Source organism: Onychostoma macrolepis, chromosome 18 (assembly GCF_012432095.1).
Source record: "Onychostoma macrolepis isolate SWU-2019 chromosome 18, ASM1243209v1, whole genome shotgun sequence".
Lineage (NCBI taxonomy): Eukaryota > Metazoa > Chordata > Actinopteri > Cypriniformes > Cyprinidae > Onychostoma > Onychostoma macrolepis.
Genome location: NC_081172.1, coordinates 33,078,139 through 33,102,576, shown reverse-complemented (window position 1 = coordinate 33,102,576; position 24,438 = coordinate 33,078,139). Strand labels below are relative to the sequence as shown.

The 24,438-nt window shown below is 35.3% G+C and overlaps 1 protein-coding gene across 1 annotated transcript in view; it reads left to right on the top strand.

Moving 5' to 3' along the window:
- The window catches only part of cd276 (CD276 molecule), a 103,860-nt gene that overhangs the window by 18,670 nt on the left and 60,752 nt on the right, over positions 1-24,438 (top strand). Inside the window, exons 3-4 of the mRNA XM_058751277.1 lie at positions 3,692-4,039; positions 9,977-10,273. Coding sequence (XP_058607260.1) covers positions 3,692-4,039; positions 9,977-10,273 — 645 coding nt within the window. The remainder of the gene's footprint in view (positions 1-3,691; positions 4,040-9,976; positions 10,274-24,438) is intronic.

Genomic DNA, 24,438 nt, shown 5'->3' with positions numbered 1-24,438 from the left:
TCTTCCAGCACTCTTACATAATTCCTAATCCTGGCATTCAGCGCAGACACGGGCCAGATTCACATTTAAAGCGTCTGAATGAGGATCTGGAGCTCTTTTCACTGCTCTTCAGTGCTTTAGTTTGAAGCTATTGAACCAGATATTTCTGCTGTTTCTGCTTGAGTGCGTGTTTTAATCTTTTAATTGTTTTCATAAATCAGCTGGTGATTATATATACGTATATATATAGCATTTACGGATAAAGCCATTCGTGTACATTACCAGCTGTACACTGTAAAGGGAACCTAAAGTGTATTTCCATGGGGAAACGTCTAAATAAATTGACTTTGATTCAACCTTTGATTCACTATTGTTTTTGGTCAGATCAGATAGAAACAGCACATTTTAACTTATTGCAGTGATCGTACTGAATCTGATTCAGGGCTATTTTAATTATTTCATCTATAAATTATCTATTAGAATCAATCGATATTTGAAACTTTTTTATTATTTATTTTTTTTTAAATACAAAATTATTTTATTTATTTTATTTTCAATTATTTACAGATGAATAGAAAGTTCAAAAGAACAGCATTTATTTGAAACGGAAATCTTTTGTCACATTATAAACTACTTTTTGAACAATTTTATGAATCTTTGCTTTATAAAAGTATTCTTTTTCTTTTTGTTTGACCCTTGATGAAGCTGATGCTAATATCTAGAGAGAGACTGTTTTATTTTATTTTAATTTTACCATTAAAGTAAATTGGGTCAGTCTTTTTGTTATATTCATATTACTAATATAATAAGGCAATAATCAGCAAGGATGCATTAAATTGATCAAAAAGTAAAGACATTTACAATGTTACAAAAATTTTCAGCAGGAATAATGATGCTGAAACTCAGCTTTGCATCACAGGATTAAATAATGTTTTAAAATCTATTACAATAGAAAATGAGTTGTTTTAAACTGTAATAATATTTCACAATATTACAGCTTTTTCTGTATTTCTGATCAAATAAATGCAGCCTTAGTGAACAGAAGAGACTTCGGGAACCAGATGAGTCCTCTGCACAATCTGACATTGGTGCAGCCTAGAATTAAACTGCTGGTTTCGTCTGGCCAGAGGAGAACGATACACTATTTCCCTTTTTAATACTGTAAATCTGCTTTGACACAATCTGCATTGTAAAAGTGCTATATGCATAATGGTGACTTGACTTCTTTCAAAAACATTACAAATCTTACTGATTAGACAGTAACTGACAGTTACTATTATATTATATTATATTATATTATATTATATTATATTATATTATATTATATTATATTATATTATGTTATATTATATTATATTATATTATATTATATTATATTATATTATATTATATTATATTATCTTATGTTATGTTATGTTATATTATATTATTACTACAGACAGACATTTTGTTTTATTTTATTTAAAAATAAAAATATTATATATATATATATATATATATTTTTATAAGTGTTTTATTAAGTGTTCAAATACTTAAAAATACCTGTCAAAAATAATTACAAAGAAACAGCAAATAACACATCAATTAAATATAACATTGTGAAGTAGAAAAAAAAAATGAAAGTATTTTCTTGTAAAACAAAACTGGAGTATTTTTGTTGTAATACAGTAATTTAGTGTAGTATGCTAGGTTTATAGCTGTTTTTAATGTATTTATACTACAGTATGTGCAAATAAGTGTTTAAATCTTATACTGTGGCACAACGCAGTCTTGAGCATCTGAGACTGGAATGTTCTGTTTTATAATGGAATATTATAAAGTCTTTTCCCGTTTCATTGTCACAATTTACACACACACACACACACACACACACACACACACACACTCACACTCACACACACACACACACACACACACACATGTTTGTTTTTGTGAAAAGTGGGGACTCTCCATAGGCCTAATGGTTTTTATACTCTACAAACTGTATGTGTTATTGTCCTACACCAACCCTACACCTAAACCTACCCCTTACAGGAGATTTTCTGCTATTTCAGATTTTCAATACACTCCATTTTGTGTGATTTATAAGTGTTTTGAAAAGTGGGACATGGAGTAATGTCCTGAAAAGTCACCTTCTCCTTGTAATACCTGTCATACCCTTGTCATTATACACATTTATGTCCTCGCTTGTCACAAAACGCCGCACACACACACACACACACAGCACTGTCCCCTGTGTGGCAGCAGATTGAGGTTGATTTGAGCTTCATTAATGACGGTGTGAGCAGCTCGCTGAGAACAGACGCGTTCCTGAAGTTTCCGTGACGTCAGTTGCTCCTGTCGCTAGCTCCTCCTGGCTGGGACGGTGAGACGCTGTAAATGTGCTATTACCAAAATAAAGCATGAGAACGTCACGTACAGAGCGTCATTGGAAGCTGCTGAGTCCCGTATTGCTTGAACAGCAGGATTTGTTCATAGTTCCTGCCAATGTAGATTTGTTTGACTCGCTGATATTCTTATGTAAGCGGTGTTTGTCAGTCGGCTTCTCCACTCAGAGCCTGTTATTATCCAGAACTTTGCTTTTCTGATGGCAGACAGGCCAGTGTGAGTAAAGAAGGCCATTTCTTAAGACTTTACTTTCTTGCAGTCAGATGCGTGAGTTATCAAACACACTTTAAGAATCAATTATAGTTCACATGCATAAATTAAAACATTTTTTCCTGAACCCATCAGAAGGCTTTAATATCTTTTCTCTCTGTCTCTCTTGTCTCTTGTGTTCGGATGGGATGCTCTACTGTTAGTTTAGATGAAGAGCTGACAGAATAATTAAGAATCCTCATCTCAAATGGAAATGCTGATGTGTATTTATTACAGTGAGGGCCTCCGTCTCTCCATCATGGTGACAAAAACACTGCGTGTCAATATTAGTTTGTTTGTGTGTGCCATGGAAGTCTTGAAGTGCTTGTCAGTCATAAAGGGGACACTGTTTATTTATTTATTCATTCATTCATTTATCCCTGTGGTCTTATTATGTTGGTAAGATGTGTTTGTGTTGTAAAGACCGGGTTCCCACAATCATTGCAAACATGGAGGGAAAAAAAACAAAAAAACCTAGTGTGATTTCAAGGCCTAAAAAAGTAATGGAAATAAATAAATGTTTAAAATCATGAACATTTGTGTAGTGATTTTTTTTTTTTTCTAGTTCTGCTCTAAAATGCATTATATATTTATATATTGCTGATAAAATATTTTAAAACTTGAATTTATGTGATCTATTTCATTTAATATGTAATGCTAATTGTTCATTTTTGTACATCTATATAACTCTTAAAAAAATAAAAAAAATAAATAAAATATAAATAAATATATATATATATATATATATATATATATATATATATATATATATATATATATATATATATATATATATACTGTATGCACACACACACACACATACATATATACATTTTTATTTTTTTGAATGGTTGTGATTTGCAGAAATATGTTTTTTGCTGGACCACCCTAACCAGACAAACTTTGATGTTTTGGTTATCAGCTCAGTTTCTATTAAAGCTCTTCTTTTCGCTCTGAGGAGGAAGTTTTGAGTTCTGAAACGTACAATGTGTTTTCATTATTCATCAAGCTCTTTTATCTGACGAGATCAATGAAGATGTGCTTCCTAATGCCTGTGCTCTCGGTGTCTCTGCAGCTCTTGACGTCCATGTCCCAGAATCCCCTGTGGTGGCTCTGTTCGGGACGGACACCGTCCTCAACTGCTCCTTCTCAGGCGTCTCAGCGTTTAACCTGTCTGACCTGAGCGTGTTCTGGCAGCTCTCGGACACCAAGCGCGCCGTCCACAGCTTCTGGCAGAGCCGCGATCAGCTGAGCGATCAGGAGGAGCGCTTCGCCAACCGCACCGGCCTGTTCCCAGACCAGCTCCGCTCCGGAAACGCCTCGCTGCTGCTGAGGAGAGTGCGTGTGGCGGATGAGGGAAGCTACTCGTGTTTCGTCAGGGTTCAGACGTACAGCAGCGGAGCCATGCTGATGCAAGTCGCAGGTAACCAATCACAAATCACACGGGACTTTCAATTTTTCAATTTTTCAATTCAAGTTTATTTGTATAGCTCTTTTCATGATGCAAATCATTGCAAAGCAGCTTTACAGAAAATGTTAAGTTTCTACATTATATTTAGGAGTAGGTTATTAGTGGTGACTATGGCAGAAAGGTACAGTAAAAGTCATGCAGTTAGTTACAAATTACATGCAATCAAACAAACGGTGAACACTATTAACTGCAGTGATTATATGTTGAGATTAAGCACAATTTGGTAGTTTTGTATGTTGTTCCAGGGTTAGCATCATCTGAGGTCCTCTGAGAGGTTGGCATCATCTCATCTCAGGTCTTTGTAAGGGCTGGATCCAGACTGAAGCTTGTGTAGTTACCTCGGGATGCAAGTCCTGTGGCAGAAACAGAGGAGCACATAGAGACGAAATTAGCATAGCTGCTGTTCCAACCAAGCAAAAGAATGATAATGTGCATTTGATCAGATATACTGTAGCTGAAGTACAAGGTTATGAGATATATTATATGAATGCTTGGCTAAAGAGATGTGTCTTTAAACAGAGAGAGTGTGTCTGAACCCCGAATGTTATCAGGAAGGCTATTCCAGAGTTTGGGAGCCAAATGTGATAAAGCTCTACCTCCTTTAGTGGACTTTGCTACACTATCAGAAATAAAGGTACAAAAGCTGTCACTGGGGCGGTACCTTTTCAAAAGGTACACTTTTGTACCTATTAAGTTCAAATATGTACACTTTAAGTACTAATATGTATCTTTGAGGTACCAAAACTGACCTTTTAGGTACAAACATGTACCTTTTGAAAAGGTACCGCCGCAGTGACAGCTTTTGTACCTTTATTTCTGAGAGTATAGGAACTACCCAGAGTCCAGGGTTTTGCACTTAGGGAGCGTGATAAACATGTAGCTCTGGGAAAATAATGAGATGAATGGCAAAAGTGTGGAATAATTAAGATTTTAAATGTTTTTTAAAAACTCTTCTGCTCACCAAGGCTGCATTTATTTGACCAAAAATAGTACATAAAAGTGATATATTGTTACAGTTTAAAACAGCTGTTTTCTCAGTGAATATCTGTTAAACTGTAATTTATTTCTGTGATGCGCAGCTGTATTTTCAGCATCATTACTGCGGTCTTCAGTGTCACATGATCTTCAGAAATCATTCTAAAACTGTTTTCAACATTGATAATAATCAGAAATGTTTGTTGAGCAGCAAATCAGCATATTAGAATGATTTCTGAAGATCATGTGACACTGAAGACTGCAGTAATGATGCTGAAAATACAGCTGCGCATCACAGAAATAAATTACACTTTAACAGATATTCACTAGAAAACAGCTGTTTTAAATTTGAATAATATTTCACAATTTTACATTATTTTTGATCAAATAAATGCTGCCTGGGTGAGCAGAAGAGACTTTTTATTAAAAAACAATATAAAAAAATGTAATCATTCCAATCATTTGACCATGAATGTACATGCTAGTTTGCTCATATGCATTTATCAGATGCATTAAAGTTATGCTCTGTCAGCAGCATTTGTGGTCAAATAATAATTTTGACTTTTCACAGTTTTTTTTAAAGCAAAAATCCCACTTACAGTAACTCACAGAGCCTTATTTTTAAACATAATTTGAATTATTCACTAATAATAGTGATTGTTTTCTATGCGTTACGAACTAAAAGCCTAACGAAAATATATTTAATTTAATAATCATCATATAAAGTGAATGTGTGTCTTCAGAATACTTGGATTAAACCACTTAATTTATTATGTTTTATGAACTTTTTGAAGCATTTAATCAAGCTCTCAGATTTAATTTCAAAATATCTTCATGTGTGTTTGAAAGATGAACCAAACTCTTATGGGTCTGAGTGATTGATGATAAATTATATTTTTAAGTAAATTATCACAGTTTCTCTGAGAGGATTTTTCTGTCCAAACTCACAGCTAAATCAACACAGTGCACTAATTAACACACACAAACAAAAACAACAACAACAAAAAAACCTCGCAAATGTGCTAATTAATGTGCAAAAAAACAAAAATCTCAAATGAGTTAACCTCACTAATTGACTGGTTGCTTGCTGGTGTGATTCTACTGTAAGTGCCTCTTTGCATTTTTTAATAAACTGAGAAACAAGTTGAAATAATTTTCTGTGATGATCGACATTATGCCACAGATGCTATCAATAGAGCTTAAGTTGTATTGAACCCGAGCGTTCCTTTAATCTAGAAAATCGACTGTCTACAGAATCTACTGCTCCTATAGAATGCATATCATCTATATGAGACGGCAGTCAGATATTTATAACTGAAATATTATTGCTGGCAGTGCTGCAGGCCTCTGAACGGATACCAGATATCAAGTACTGTCATTATGTACTGTATATGTACTTTACAGTAATGTGTGTTATTATGTATATGACATACAGTGTGTGATTGATGTTGTTGCACATCTTGAGGATTGTCATAAAATGCTTCTGCAAAGGCCCAGTAATGAGCACGATCATTTATATGCGGTTCTCACGACGAGCCTGATCAATATCCAGTCGTATCGATTGTTGGGATTTGCTGTGATTGATGGTGCTCAGCTGTAGCTGCTATATGTGTTATTATTTTTATGGCTGAATGCACTCAGACTCACCGGAGTACATCATTATTTATGATCTATAGATGGCATTTTCCCATTCTCCTCTCTCTGTTTCGCCTTTCTCTTTCAATGCATTGAATTAAGTGATATTAATGCTCTGCGACGCACCACTCCTGTCTGCTTCTGTACGTCTAATGAAGATTAAACAAAAACAGTCGTGTCATTTTCACTCTTATACATTAGAATTCTTAATATTTATTAGCGGGATTATTTTGAGTTCACATTCAGGGTATACTGCAGCGGTTTCTTGTTCTGGAGATTTTCAATTAGCACCACGGATATGTGTCATCTGTAATCGTTATATTCTCATATATGGTTTTTGTGACACTTAAAGGACTAGTTCACCTAGAAACGATCATTCTGTCATCATTTACTCTCCTCGTGTCATTATAAACCTGCATGAGTTTGTTTCTTCCGAGAGAAAGATGTTTTGAAGGATGTTGGTAACTGAACCGTTTTGGTGACCATTGAAAAAAAAAAAAAAGAATATATATATATATATATATATATATATATATATATATATATATATATACACACATTTATACACTTTCTCAAACTGTCTTTGTTACGCAGAAGAAAGAAAGTCATAAAAGTTTGAATGATGAGTACATTTATTTTTCCTCAAAATGTTAGTTAATTCTATTGCGTTGGACTAAAACGTACTGACTTTGCTCACATAGGCTATAACAATTTCCCCAAAAATATATATATATGTAAAATTAAAATATATATAAAATTATATATTTATAGTTATAGTTATAGTTAGTTTACTTTATATTCCATCACTTTGTCAACAAATATTGTGCATTTTCTATTTTTTTTAATATATATTTTATATATTTATGTATTTATTTTAAGTTTTATTCATACTTTTCTACTTTTTACACTCAGACTATATCGCCCCCTCACTCAAGATGAGTGTGAAAATAGATTTCATTTATGAAATATAATGGTTTATTTAAAAAACACAGTTGCCAAATTAATAGGCTTTCTAGCATTAATATGATGCAATTATAGCAACAATTTAGGACAGTCTGTTTCACAAAGTCGCATTTTAATTGTTTCATCTGACTCACGCAAGCGGTTCAACTGAATGCAGGCATTATGCAGCACTACTGACTAAGCTAAAGGTATGATGAAATAATTTTTAAATGTTTAATAGAGGGCTAGATGATTGTAGTTAGTTGATTATTTTGCTGTATTGTTTGTTGCTGTTCAAGAAATGATGCATCTGTTAAATGGGCCGCAATTAATGTGTAATGTCAGGGAAGCGGTCGCAATAAGCTTGCGTTTCATTGTAAAGCAGACACAATTCAGTATTTCTGGTGGTATCACTTGTCTGTAGACTGTATCTGTGGTAAAACTGCTGCCTGGATGTCAGATTTTCGAATTTGATGCGATTTTGTTTTATTCAATACTCTGCCATTTGTATTTGCTAAGTACCTTTTAGTAGGGTCATTCACTCAGAAGAACGCATTTTTCATTCTACTGTGGTACTTTTCCATTGTATTTCAAAGTAAATGCGCTACGGATGTGTTTGAATTTGTGTCTGAATGCTGCACTCTCGTCTCAGGTCTTTATAGCAGCTTCTCGCACATAATACATCATTCTAAAACACGGCACTGAAAAAAAAAAAACTTCCACTGACCTGTCTCGTGACCTAAACACTATCTGTGTGAACCCAGTAATCTGATAGTTGTGCTAGTAGCGCAGGCAGGTTTGTTTATGGTCTGACAGATATGTGAATGGGCCACGTATGTTTTTTTCTTAACTTTGCGCTACGTCATCGCCCCCTTTCGTTACCTCAGTCGCCCCCTCATCAGTGCTGCGCTGGCGCCGGCTCTGCAGCAGCTAGAGGTTATAAAGTCTTCTTGGCATCAGTTCCGGCGACCCCACAGCCGTCTGATTGCTTTCCCTCCCGTCGGCCCAGCGCCCAACTTTTGTGTTTGCTGAATGGTGATTGTCTGTGGGAATAAGGCGGTCTCGGGCTCCCTGCGTGTGTGCGCTCGAGGGACGGCGGCGCTGATTTCTTCATCACCCCAACAAAAACACTTTACAAGCGGCCCATTTCCCAGAAGCCTCCCCGCCTGTGGTTTTGTGTCCCTGCTGAGGAAGTGGGCATAGATGAGCGTGTCAGCAGACGATTTCCGTCTGATCTTGAGCATGTGTGTTTTATGCTAAGCTCCTAGAATGTAATTAACAATTTAATGGGAATCATGTCCCCAGGTGAAGGCAGTGGTATATCGCTCTGCTAAATGCTGCGCGCCCTCACCCGCTTTCAGCTGCTTTACCTGCAAACTCATCGGCTTCCGCTGAAACTCACCGCTCTGACACTGAAACACGGCATTCACATGGCTTGTGCAAATCGAGGAGTTTTTATAAATGTATCTCTGAAGGGAACTGACTGTCTTCAGAAGAAGTTTTGATGCCATTTTCTGATATATGAAATATAATTTTGGTAACACTTTAGAATAGGGAACACTTATTAACTATTAACTACGACTTTTCCCTCAATAAATTCCTAATTTGCTGCTTATTAATAGTTAGTGCGGTAGTTGTTAAGTTCAGGTATTGGGTAGGATTAGGATGTAGAATAAGGTCATGTAGAATAAGGCATTAATATGTGCCTAATTACTACTAATAAATGGCTAATATTCTATCAATATGCATGCTAATTAGCAACTAGTTAAGAGACCTTAAAATAAAGTGTTACCATAATTTTTACTTTTCTTAAATACAACTATTTGTTTTTGTCAAAACTTGTAGGTATTTAAACTGTAAACTTCTTTAAATTGCCATTTTTTACCATGTTATGGTTTAGTATGTTATGTTGTTTTAGTGGGGTTTTTTTGTGATATTATAGTTTTTATTAGTATTTTGAAGTAGCTTTTATTTTTATATTTTCAGTTTTCTTTAAAAATTATTATTATTATTATTATTATTATTTTTATTTTATGTACTTTTGTGATTTTCCTTTTTTTTCGTGTTTTTTTTATTTTTTATATTACGATTAAGTTTTAATTTATTTTTATTTCAGTTTTAGTTTTACTTTTAGTTGTTTATTAATTTCTAGTTAGTCATTTTAGTGGTTCAACATTTATTTTTTTATTTTGTTGTGTTTTATTTTATTTTGTTTTGTTTTGTTGTAGTTGTAGTTAACAGTAATGACCCTGCTCCAGACCACCGGAGGTTTGCAGGTATGTGTTACACACACTAACTAGTCCTCTCTCTTTGTCTCTCTGTCTTGGTCCATCACAGCTCCGTTCTCCAAGCCGCTGGTCACCTGGGGCCCGGAGTCGGCCCTGAAGCCTGGCGATGCAGTGGCCCTCAGCTGTGTGGCGTACGGAGGTTATCCTGAGGCAGAGGTGCTGTGGCAAGACGGAGCCGGACGCAACCTGACCGATAACGTTACGGTCTCACAGGTGGCCAACGAGGAGGGTCTGTTCAGTGTGAAGAGCGTCCTGACCGTGATCCTGGAGCCCAACAGCACTTACAGCTGCAGACTGAACAACCCGCTGCTGGGCGAGGAAGGACAAGCGTCCGTCACCATCACCGGTGAGAGCAAACAGCACTGATGCTCATTCTGAGACCACCAGTGTACATTTAATACCACTGAGATACTGTTACAGTTTTTATTACCATTTTGAATCCGCGTCTAATTTTACATTTTCTGTTTTCTTTATAATTTTTGTAAAGTTTTGTCATTTTTTTGTGCATTTTTTTTCAGTTTTAGTAGTAAAACGAGATATAGTTTTTGTTCATTTTTACTTCATTTTTGTTACACACCCATGCATGTATATAATTAAGAAAAATATGTTATGTTTATATTAGGGGTGTCAACGTTAAAGCATGCGATTAATCAAAACATTTTAACGCGTTAATTTTTTTTAACGCAAATTAATCGTTTGATAAGGTTTGACCCCATCTTCTTGCTGTAATCGAAGCGCGGAAGGTTATCTATCATTGTGTGATGAGGGTACAGCACAGTGTTGCCAGGGTAACGGCACAAGTGGGCTATTTTGAAAATACAGTCGCGGGAAAAATTACAGAGCCATGGGTTGCGGTTTTTTGGGCTACTTTTATAATTTACCGCGGCCACCCAAAGTGTATATAGACAAATAAAAATTAAAATAGATCCTTTTATTAATGTGTATTATACTTGGAATGTATCTTACAAATATAATACACTTAAGAATGGAGTGGTGGTAACATCACAAACAACGTGAGTTTCAGCAGAGCACATGTTAAGGCTTTTACACAGCAGAAATAAACATGACAACAGCCACTATAGATTATATAAGATAATAAACACACGATTACGATAGGATATTTGTATGTGATTTTCTTGAGTTTAATGTGTACATCTGAAATGCTAATTTGTGCAGCGATATAAAAGGCTATAAATAGCATATTTTAACAACAGTAAACGACCAAATCCCACATGTGATGGCAAAAGGAAGTTATTACAAACACTCGATGGTGGTTTGAAGTGAGTTCTGAGTAAAAGTGTACTATTAATCTCATAAATTGTCTTATGTAGCATGATGCTAATGTTAGCTCTAATGCAGCTGCAGAACAGGTCCAATTCTTCTTCATAATGCATTTTGTCATAATACTTCACGTAAGGTCGCAAGAAATGTTTTGTTGTATTTATTTAGAAATACTTTTGATAATAGTTGGGTAAATGTAGACTGGGACTGAAGCGATGTGGCTTGGTAAACGTTTTATTGCCAGTTTAAAGGCTGATAATGGCTGAATAAAAACAAAAGAATAATGATAAAAGAATAATACGGATTATGTCTCATACCTGCGGAAGTGTGAAAGGTTCTGTTTCCTTAAACTAGTTTCATGCAATTCTTTATTTCAACACATTTACAGGTAAATCCTAGTATTTTAAATTTGTGATTAATCATGATTAATCACAGTTTATGACTGTGATTTAACACGATACAATTTTTTAATCAATTGACAGCACTAGTTTATATATTAATTCAAGTACAAACATAGCTTTTTTTTTACTATAATAATCCTGAACCTAACCAAAAGATTATTTCCATAAGTTTTTTTTTTTTTTTTCTGTTGACCTAAACATGACAAATGTCATCTCACCTTCACAACTTTTCTCTGTATATCACAGAAGGCATTATTCAGTAGAATGGTCAGTAGAAGGGCAAAGGTCCTTAACTTTCACTCATCTTCACACAATCTATCGTAGGGCTTTATAAATCCTGACTGCTGCGATACTTAAAGTTCCTCTCTATGAAAAAGAGCAGCATGAACATTCTGCTAAATATCCTCTTTCGTGTTCTACGTAAAGGCAACACTCATATGGGTAAAATTTATTTTGCTCTAAAATCCTCAATGTTTTTACAATCGGAAGTCAATTAAAATCTCCGCCGCGATGGCTTCATGGACTTCCCTCATCTATTTCTCATCGCCAAACCCAAACAGGGAGAAAATAATAAATGGTTCAATTATGGTTCAATAGGCATCGGCGTCATTGTTAAATGAGAAAGTGGATGATTATTTCACAGATTGCTTCTTTGAAATGGGAACGGGCCTTTTGTGCTTGGATGAAGACTTAACACTGCATGCTAACATGTGTCTGTTCAGAGGATATTTAATGTATAATGTACAATTCCAATGAGATTTCACAGTACGTTCTGACGGATGAAGGTCAGGTTGTGCTCTCGTTCTGTGAATCTCAGCCGTCTGTGGATCATCCTGACTGCCACAGCCTTACAACTTGTTAGTAAACAAGCGTCAGAATCCGTGTGCGAGCGGAGGGATCACGCCGACCTTGTTTGATATGAAAATGCATTTGCATTTGTTTACAACAGCTGCTGTATGCTCAACAACTTTGGTAATTAATATTGACCTAGCTGAGCTTCATGTGGTTCGCTTGCTTGTTTTTCTACAGCAAACAAGCGCGCAACCAAGATTCGCTTTGAAACAAAACGCGCCACATTAAAAGCGGTCAGATTTAGATCAGAAACACTTCGGCAAACGGATGCATTTCTGTAACTATTTATTGCAAAACCTGAAGAGTGTTTAAAGCATCTGCTGTTTGAAATGGAAAACAGGCTTTTTGGTGGCACACCATTAAAATAAAAAGTAAATATGAAATGATTTCTTTATTTAATAGTTATTGCACGGTAAAACTGTGCTGTCATGTGCAGTCATTCGTGGAAAAAACATTCACAAAGTTATTGAATAAAAGAAAAGTCCTTTGTATCTCAATAGGAGCTCAGAACGTCTTTCTAAGTGAGTCATTTAGGACTTTTTATAACTGAAGAGAGGAAAATCTGTTTAGTATTCAAAAGAGAGTTTTCTGGAAGAGGACGAGACTCCAACAAGCCCGTTAAAATGTCACACTTCTCTCCAAATTCCCAATGAAAAATTACAAAGTAATGCAGACGTGCCCCAAAATGAATGAGCAAGGCAGAGAAAGAGAAAGAGAGGAGGGGAAAATAGACGTGAAGTCTGTGAAGGTTGAGAAAGAGAAAATGAAGTGCCTGGATGCGGTCTGAGGTCAGAGAAACTTCATCTCAATCTCAATTAGCCACAATGTAATTCATCAATTAGCTCCTGTCTGTCATTCACTTCGGATCCCACCTTAAAAAAGCTAATATAAACATATGCAAATATTAAAATGTAATGAAAATGATCACATTTAAATTATTACAGTTACTATGAAAATGTAAAATATTTTATAATATTTGTAATTTAAAAATTTAAATATACCACTGTCTTGGTGTAAAACATACATACATAAGTAAGTAAATAAATAAAGGAAAAGACAGAAGGAAAAAAAAAGGAAAAAGTAATGTGACTTTCTACTCAATCATCTGACTGAAAAAATGGCCAATTCTGATAGGATTTCCTAGGGCTGGGCGGTATATCGAGTTTGTACGATATATCGATATATTCTTTATAAGCGATACGGTATGAAGCAATACCGTTAATATCGATATTAATAGTTTGATACGAGCGCATCTTAAAAAATATCTAGGGAGGACACAGACTGAACTGCTGCGGAGAAAGTGCATAATACAATTTGTTCTACATGTATCAGGCTTTATATGAAGGGCTTTAAAAAAATCGTAAGATATAGTAGCCAATACTTTATAGTTTGAGTTTAAAGCGGCTCTGACAGAAAGGCTGCGTGTGCCGCTGACAGAGACATGCTGTTGTCCTTAACGCATAACTTACATTTCACAGGTATATTCTCCATCTGTAAATGTTAGAAAGCCATGGAAATATTCCCATTTTGCAGTCAGAAGTGCGTGAGCTTTTGCTTTGCGATTCTCCGCTAAACTTCACAGACTTCATTTAGAACGAGTGCCACCACGCGCGCCAAACAGATGGAGTGCAATAACTCTGGCTAAAATATACATTTTGCTGAAATATTTGTAGTTGGAAAATAAATGTGACATATGTAGAATTTTAAACCGACAAATAAGTGTATTTGTATGATAGCACTAACTGTAAAGTGTAATGGGGTAATCAAAATAGCCTTTTTACTCAATTAGTCTGTGCTTTTTTATTATTTTCATTTTTAGTTCAGTAAATTTAACTTCTGCTTTAAAAGCATTATTTTTGTTTTTAGATTGCAATGTTACAATGTTAGAATGTAATGTGATTTTAACCCTTTTTGCACATAATATATGTCTTCATGCACATTCATACTTCATACATTCACTTTATTTGTTTAATCCAAATACAAAATACCGAGATATATACCGTATACCGCACATCAGCCAAAAAATACAGAGATATGAATTTTTGCTCATATCGCCCAGCCCTAGGATTTCCATATTATTATGCTATATATTGTATAAATAACATTTTTTCTTTTTTTTTCTTTAAGTTTTATATATATATATATACATACATACATACATATATATATATATATATATATATATATATATATATATATATATATATATATATATATATATATATATATATTTATATATAATTCTGGCATATTTACATGGTGTATTTTTTTATACAACAATGTTCATGAATATGCATGGCCCCTATTAAATAAACCAATAAATAAATATGTATGTATGTATGTATGTATGTATGTATGTGTGTGTATACTGTATATATATATATATATATATATATATATATATATATATATATATATATATATATATATGTGTGTATATATATATATATATTTGCATCATGACAATTCTTTTTGATTTTTCTATTTTTCTTACTAAAACAATATTTATATTTATATAATATTATTTAAATGTGATAAATTGTTGTATATATTTGTATATGTATATATATTTTTAATTTATATATAATTTAATATAATAGAACTATATAATATTTTATTATTTATTAAAATAATTTTTATTGAGATTTCCCATGTATTTTTAGACCCCACTGTATGGATGGACTGTGTTTTTAATCATAATGAATTTTAACATTAAGCTTTATTGATTGATGACACACCGACTGACTATAAAAGATGACATATTGTCGACCTCTGGTCAGTATATACAGCTGATGACAGACGTGGCTCAAAGATTCTCTCATCACTTCCTCCGGCACGACTGCTCTGTCATTTCTGATGACAGCGGCCGAATATCCATCCATTTACACAGCGACAGTGCCGCGGTAAGATCTGAGCTCTGCACGAACTCAGCGTTACGTAAGGATGCTTCTCAGTTAATCTGCAGCTATCGACCTTGAGCTCGAGTAAGAAAGAGCTGCAAACTCTGGGAGAAAACAAGAACACTTACAGACGGAGAGAGCGAATGATGAGCGGACCTCTGACACCAGCGGCAGGAGCTAATGAGTTAACACAGGAGGCGAGCGCTTCTCGGTTTCTCTGCCTGTTTCTGAATGTGGAGGATTCCTTTCTGACTGCTGAGATCTCTGTCAGTACAATGGCCTCGCTTTAAAAGTCCTTCCACATGTCAGCAGCTCAGAGAACGCATGTGTGTGAGTTACATCGAGAGGAATCATCGCTGTCCATCTCTCTTTGCTGCCACAGCATTCTGGGTAAAAGCTGTGAGAAAGATATAGAAAGAGACAGAGAGAAGGAGAGAAAAGTGCGAGCGGTCAATAGACTGCCGGAGCGAGTTGGGAGGGAGCGGCGCAGAAACTCGGATGCTTAGAAATGTAGCCATGGTGATTTCGCAGTGAATAATGTAGCCATGGCGATGTTGCTGTGGCGACTGTCTAGCACTGATGAACTGCTACTGATGTCACGACAGAAATGGTTATGGGATGTTGCAGCGAAAATCCTCGTCTTATTCCGCGATCCAGTTTAACATGATCTAGCGCTGTGCCAGCGAGTCATTAGATGAGTTTTGTCTGCAAATTTTGAATGCACTGAAAACAAATTGATGTAATCAGAAACTATTTTCAACTATTTTTTTTTTCAGAAATTTCTAGTAAACACTTAATTGTTGACAAAATGTTGACAATTTTCAATTCATTATATTATATTATTAATAAGTAATGTATGTAAAATAAAGATATTTAGTTATAATAATATTTTCAGATGTTCAGTAATTTTCAATGGATTATTTTAAAACAATTTTCACTCGGAAATTGATAATAATGATGATAATAATAATAATAATAATAATTAAAATGATGGTGCATGAGACTAAACTGTTTCTGATGGTTTCGCACCTAATTCTTCACCTTAATTCTTAATTCTTTTGCAGTTAACCTCTGTCTTTTCTTCTCCACCTGTTTTTTCTGACCGTGCTGACCCAATGAGCATTTCACTGTCCAATGGTCATGCCTTAACTTTGCAAATTCTAGTACTGCATTAGTATTGCATCCTTATCATGAGCATTTAATAATTTTTGACTTTAGTCTGATTTAGATCTCTTTTTTGGCTCATTTTATCTGTAAAAGAAAACCTGCCTAATAATTCTGCACATCTGAATATAAGGAGTTTTTCACTTCCAGCCTTCATGGACAATTATATATCGCTTATAAATGGTTAAATACAAAATTAATAGTAGTTATTAAGAATGATGTGGTTTAGAATTGGTAAAATGTGCTTGGAAAAAAATATGATCAGAATATCAATTTGCCTAATAATTATGCACAAGCTGTAGTATCTTAAAGAAGCGATACAGGACCTCGGCATGCAGAACCAACTTTACAGTAAAACTGCATGTAAATTGCATTTAGCACTGCATTTCTTTTTCTTTTTCTTTTTTTTTGTGGTGTGTTTGCATTGTTTTGCATAATTCGTTTAGTGAGTCGAGTGCTAAAACGGCGCAGACAGTGCAAATAAACATTTAGGTGCAATTCGTTGGTGGTGAATTTCCCCCTCAGCGTCAGCCTTTTCATTATCGCTTTTATTATTTTTTTATTTCCTATCTTTCTCCTCCTACTATTTTTCATCTCTTCCTTTCAATCTATATTTTACTTCCTCACACACACACACACACACACACACACTAAACCCATGGCTCATATTTACGTATTTATGCTCGGCTTGATAACCCTTCAATATTTCACTCTAGTGTTAGTGGAAAGATTACATCACTGTGCTTCTTTCTTCCTCTCTGCATTATCATCTGGTCCTCCACTTGTCCCAGCAAACATTGCCTCCTAAATTGCTACCTGACAGAGCTGGGCCGAGCTCACAGTAGCCGTAAGAGTCAAGTAAGTAGACAGAAAGAAAATGTGAGAGCGAAAGAGAGAGGCGGACAAAAGTGAGAGAGAATGATAGCGGCAAGAATGAAACCCTTTATTAGTCCTTGTCTCCTTCTCTTCCTCACCGGTCTAATTTGAATGTAATTAGCACATGCATTGGTAGGAGAAACAGCAATCTAAATGAGAGTGTTGTTCAACCCTGCTACTTGATGGAGCCTGTATTCATTACTGTCGCAGACGCAAACAGCACTTTTCACAGTGAACACCAGCCTGATTGGCCTGGTCATGAGATCACACTGCTAAACAGCCCAAAGACACAAAGACACACAGGCTAGTTCAACACTAAATGCCTCATGCCAACGCTGGATCCGTGCGTTATAACTGGTGGTTAGGGATGTAACGATATTATCAATAGCGATGTCTCGGTATTATCATGGTCACATGATGGTATGAAGTGTAGTTTTAAAAATATATTTAAACTTCCTATTCTAACATAAAAGGTCTTTAAAGTTGTGTTTTGGGCCATTATGCTTCGGCACAGTATCTGTCAAACGAACTAAAACCGAAAGCACAATATGGCTTAATACCTTCATCAAACCTGTTTTCGCTGCACGTTTCAAAGCGAATCTCAGAAAAGCTCTGTTCACAGTGAATGAATGCGTGTGCTCTGAGTTTAGCGCACATTTGGGAACGCATGGCCACCAGTTAGGCTTTATTTTCGCAGCAGATGATCACAGTGTTTCACTAGATTTGTAGTGAGATGCGTTTTTGTAAGTCTGTTTTCATTGAAGCTGGAGTTTTCCTTCAAAATAAAAGCTCTACTGCAGTTTCCATCAAAATGAAAGCTTAAAGTGCAGTATTATTTGAGTACTCTAGTACCCACACTTGTACACTGGTAGTCTAGTACACTGGTACTAGAGTAACTCACACTAGTACTCTAGTACTCACATGTGCAGTCTAATACCCACACTAGCACACTTGTACTCACATTAGTATTATTGTACTTACACGAGTACTCTAGTACCCACAACAATACACGGGTACTCTGGTAACTCACACTAGTACTCTAGTACTCACACGAGTATATTAGTACTCTAGTTCTCCCACGAGTACTCTAGTACCCACACTAGTACTCTAGTACACTAGTACACTATTGCTGTGTTCGAATGCCATACTATCATACTGTTCTTAATATTTCTGCAGTATCCAGTATGTATACTGTGCATAGTATGCAAACTTTCTCTATGCATGAAATACCCGGATGACCTACTATGTTTGCCAGAATCTGCTAAATATACCTCAAATACACTTAAATCAGTACAGGAGCTGTGTTTGGAATGGCATGCTACCATTCAACTCCTACTATACTGCAGTATGCTATATGTATACTGTGAATAGTATGTGAATTTTATGTATGCATGGAATTCCCGGATTATCTACTACATTTACTGAAATCTGATGTATGCATCTGAAGACACTGCATGGGATACTGTTTCCCACAATGCAACGTGCTCCATGTGTCATTTTATCTTCAAATGTGTGAGTGAACTGGAGGCGGGGAATAGTGATTATAAATGTAACACTTTTATATGTACATATATGTAATATATATATACAATACATGTTACTGTAAACTAAAAACTATTACTATGTATCTGAAAACAATATCGTTAGTAGGACATAAATTGTACATTAATCTCTGCGGCATGTTTCCAATCAAGTCTAATGGTGTCACCTTTATCTCTATAGTGCTTTATACAGTACAGATTGCTTCAAAAATATTTTAAAAATAATAATATTGTGGTAATATAATATATAAATAGCGCATATAAATACAAATAATATTTAAATTATGCAAACACAATTCAATTCCACTGTAAAGCAGCCCTAAAAAGAAATGGCATGTATATCTACTCTAAGTACAAATAGCTCTATTTGTTGGCAGAGGCTATTTACATTAACTCCGCCCTCCAATGCCTGGCTGCAATAAACACCACTGCAAAATACACCTGTTTATCTGTAGTATCATTGGTGTAGCAAGTAAAATCTGCCTTTTGCCAAACTCATTCTTCTCCTTTCCACATGATATATCAGATTGGAGAGGCATTTATTTTCAATAAAAATACAGGAAATATTTGAAAAGTGGAAATAAAACAGCTTGTTTACTAGCATGAAGCCTTATTAACAAGCCTTTGTAAAAAGAATGGTTAGCACATTAATCTGTAAGGTAACAGCCTCGACAGCTGTGCTAAATTAATGTTCAGGGTTTGTCATGTAACAGCGCTGTAGCATACTCTGAAACATTATTTGTTGCTTATTGTATACTGTTTCACACATTATTCTTAAAAAATAGTAGGCAGTATGCACTGTGTACCGTGCAGTAAGCTAGTGTGCCATTTCAAACACAGCCTATAACTCACACTAGTACTCTAGTAATCATATGAGTACATTAGTACTCTAGGACCCACACTAGTACACTGGTACTCTAGTACTTACACAAGTACACTAGAAGTCTAGTACTCACGCTAGTACTCTAGAGCTCACTCTAGTACTCTAGAACTCACACTAGTACTCCAGTACTCACATGAGTGCACTAAAACTCTAGTACTCAAACTAGCACTCTAGTACTCACACGGTTACAGTAGAAAACTAGTACCCACACACATACACTAATACTCCAGCGAGTGTGGCAGTGTCTTCAGCTGGGAGTAGTGTTTTCTCATCAGCATTTAATTCTTGACTTTCTGAGTGGAGTGTGTAATAATTCCCATAAAAAACGGCAGTGCCAAAACATATTGTACCTCTCATTAGTTTAGCAGTTTGACTGCTAATGGGACACGTGTCATTGGTAAAGGTAAGCAGCAAGTAATAGTTGTATAATCAGTCTATAATTGTAACCGGTCAATTGTTGGTAAAGGAGTCGTTCTCATTCAAGGACATAGCATGGTGGTCATTTCACTCGTCGTGGGTCTTCTTTCTGAAAACGTGCTTTTACTTGAGCTTAGATTATGTTTCCTGTCAGGGAAATATTAAAAATATGTTATTGTCTTATGACACATGCTTTTTTTGTATTGTTATTTAGTGTTATTGTGAAGATCAGTTGAGTCTGCCTGTGTGTGTGTGTGTGTGTGTGTGTAAATATAACATCATATTAGTTTGAGCATTTTTAGGGAACACTAAACAGAGAATAGCCTGATCTATAACCTCTGAAAGCTTCTGTTCACTTCTTTACATCCTGTTCCTCCCTGCGACACACACACACTAATGACTGCAGCCTCTGTAAACTGCTTTTGTTCTGGCCTGTGAAGAACTCTACATCATTGTCTGCTTGTGCGACACAACATTGTGTTTGTGCTTAATGTAGTTTCAATTAGATGCCTGGAAATGAAGTTGCTCTGAGATTAACTGGCTCTTCCACTTTACTCCAGAGGCCAGGAACTGATAGGAAAATGTGATTTAACACTTATACGGCAACCATGGTATCAACCTCAAATACTATACAATTATATTATATAATATTAAAATGATGTTATATCATGCGTTATGTTATATTATAATATAGAATCAGCTTTCTGTTGTGTGTGAGAGTTGGAGAAGCTCCAGAGAGCAGCAGAAAGGCATCGGTGAATTGATGGCTGAGGTCACTGTAGCTCAACACAGCATGTTAAATAATCCCATTGAATTTTCGACTGTCGTGGCGCTGTCTATCATAAGTATGAAATACAGAAAGAAGGGACACTTTGAAGTTGACCCAAATGTGTTTGAAATCTGGAGCTCGTAGGCTCTGCTTTAATCCCTTAAATGGTGTGGTCTGTTCTTTAATCTGACTCCAGGCTGCTGTATTTAACACTGGTCAGGCACACACTCAACATTAAGCTGTCTGATGGGCTGCACATTAATGTGGGTGATTTCTGACCCCCTCAGTCACGGGAAACACCTCTAGCCCATCTAACCCCTCCTGACTGTTTTACCCTATCACACCATTTATGTTTTTTTCTCGTATTAACAGTGTTTAATCTCCACACTCTCCATATGTGTCTTCTGCTAATTGTATAAACAAATTCTGACAGTGATTGGTTGATCAGTGCTGTTTGAGTGAATTCACAGCTGACACTTGATTCTGACGTTCACACGTCACAGTTATGACACTTTATGCCGGTCAGCAAAGAGTTACAATGAGAGTAGGTTGCATTTAACAGCATTACTGACAGTAAGTGGCTTCAATTCCTCACTGGAAATAAATACATATAATAATACAAATATAGACTTGTTGTGTTCTGTTTGTAATGTCTACACCAAATGCAATAGAAAAATAAGTGTTTTCAAACACTGGGATAAGAAAAGTACTTTAACGCCAAAACAAATATCACCGGCTTAGTATAGCATTTTTAATCTTTTTATTTTTAAACTTTCTGTTCTTTTATTGCACTTATTCATTTGTATTTATCATTTAAATATATTTCCATATTTATTTTACCTAGTTAAATAGGTGCTGTTAGTACTCCGCCAGTACACTAGTACTCACATTAGTATTCTAGTACTCACAATAGTACACTAGAACTCACACTAGTACTCTAGTTCTCACACGAATACACTTGATCACCTGCTAGTTCACTAGTACTACTAGTACTAGCACTCTAGTACTCACACGAGTATATTCGTACTCTGGTACTCACACAAGTACACTAGAACCTCCACTAGTAGCCTAATACTCACACTAGTGCTAGTAAATTCACACTAGTAAATTCTGACAAAAATACGCACATATAAGAATATACTTTCCCAGAAAATACGTCTGAATATCTTCTGCAATTTTTTTTTATTTTATTTTCTGGTAAATGTGTCTTGTTTTAAGGATGTTCAGATATTTTACAGGAAAAGACAAGAAAAAAAAGAAGCAAAAAAGATCTGCAGTGTCTAATACGAAGAGAGATCCTGGATTTATTTCTAAAGTTTGATGTGCTAGTCCATACTTTTTTTTACTTTCGAACTGGTAAAACTTCCCGTCTGTTGTTTATAAATATTTTTCAAGCCCATCTCATCTCATGGCCGTAGCATATCGTCTCTGTCTGTGTTGTGGTACGTATTCTATAATGATTTGATGATCTATCTCTGTTTACTCGTGAGCCGCTCTCATCTGGCCCGTGTGAGCAGGAATTGCGTTGCATCACTCTTTTACAGCGAGGCAGGCTCTGCAATCCCAGATCTGCTCGCTGTCGAGGGTGTTTTGTAAAGCCATTAAAGATTCACATCTGCTCCCTTCATGCGCTTATCTCACAGACTATCTGCTGCTGTAGTAAACACACACAGATAGAGAAAGAGAGAGATCTGCCGCAAAAATGCTCTCTGTATGGAGAACCAAGTGTAGAAAAAAATAAAATATATGCAAATAAATGATTCAGTTAGGCAAATCTATTTTATTTCTGTACAATTGTGGCAGATTTGTAAGAATATGCAGTATTAAATTGGGTGAAACTTTACAATTAAAAATCATTAATTTGTTCGTTCGTTCAATTGATTCATTTATTAATTATATTAAATTAATTTTAATTTAATTAAATGTTTTTGCTCTCTGTACTCATCCTGTACATATAGTGCTGGAATTTTACTTTAAATGCTGTAAATTTCTGTAAATATACTGTAAATTTCTGGAATAATTTTTTACACTTATCTATTTACATGTATTTAGCATTTTAATATTTATTTTAATATTTATTATCCGTTTATTCACTCATTTATTTATTTCTCTCATATAGTTCTCATTTGTTCATTTCTTCATTCCACACCATAATGAAAATTAATTATTTGATCAGTATTTAATGCATTAAACCGACTATACCCTCATTATAAAAATAAAGAAATGAATACAAATTTTATATTGTTTTTACTAACTACTTTATATACTAATCAATTAGTATATTAATAAAAATATATAAATGCAATACTAAATTGGGTGAAACATTAAAATTAAGCTTTCTTTCTTTCTTTTGTATTTATTTGTCGGAATTTCTTATGCAGTTGTTCATGTTTCTTCTCAGGGAAATGTATCTTATTTTAAGGATGTAAAAGAAAGAAAAATATATTTTTTTAATTTGATGGGCTAGTTATTTATTTATTTATGATTCTCTTTACTCTTCACATAAATATTGCTGGAATTTTCATTCTGTCGTGTTCATTATGTAAAATAAATAAATTAATAAATAAATTCAGTGAAAGGCAATGCATAGACCATCAGTGCATAGACTGAGAGGTTGTGCTGTGTTTCAGACTCGTCTTCTGTTTGTAGCAGCCGCTCAGCGTTTCGTGGCTCTAGAGATGAACTGAACACAGCAGTCCTTATTATGGGTGACTTAGCGTTCGGTCTAAATCACACATCACTGTTTTTTTAGTCCATAAGTCCATAAATACTGCAGCAGGGTCACCGGCGTGCCAGAAAGTTCAAGCATCTCAGAGTCCAGAAGCTAATTTGTGAATGTGAAGCACGGCCGCAGTAAGTGTCAGAATCTGTTCATTTGTGCTGCAACCACTGAAAATGCGCTGCTTGCAGAAGAGTGGGTTGTAAATAAGTAAATGAGTATATAAATAAATAACATGCTGTTTGTCTTGATCTGAGCTAGTTAAAGATGGAGGTCTGGAGGGGAAGGTGGTGATGGCCATTACGTTTAATTGATGGTTAGGGGAAAGAGAGAGAGAGGGGGGATGAATGAAAATCAAGGCTTTAGCTTCACTGCTGTACAGAATAAACCAGACTCATCTGCATTTCAGCTCTGCTCACAAATGACCAAACACAAGTCCAAGAGTCCTTGAAAAAATCAAGTGTTTTTTTTCTTAAGATGATTTGTGTTAAAGCACAAACTCTCTCTGCTTTCACTCCCACGCTCTCCTCATTTACATATTTCAAGCTTGAAGGTTTTTGGGCTGAAACGGATCTCTTATTTCTGTGTAACGTGGCCGATGCGATCTGAGCGTTTGACCCAGAGCTGCTGTTCTTCTCAATGTTGCTGCTTTAATTACATTGTGCTGCAGTAATCGCTCAGCTGCCTTCAAAACACTAGCAAAACCAC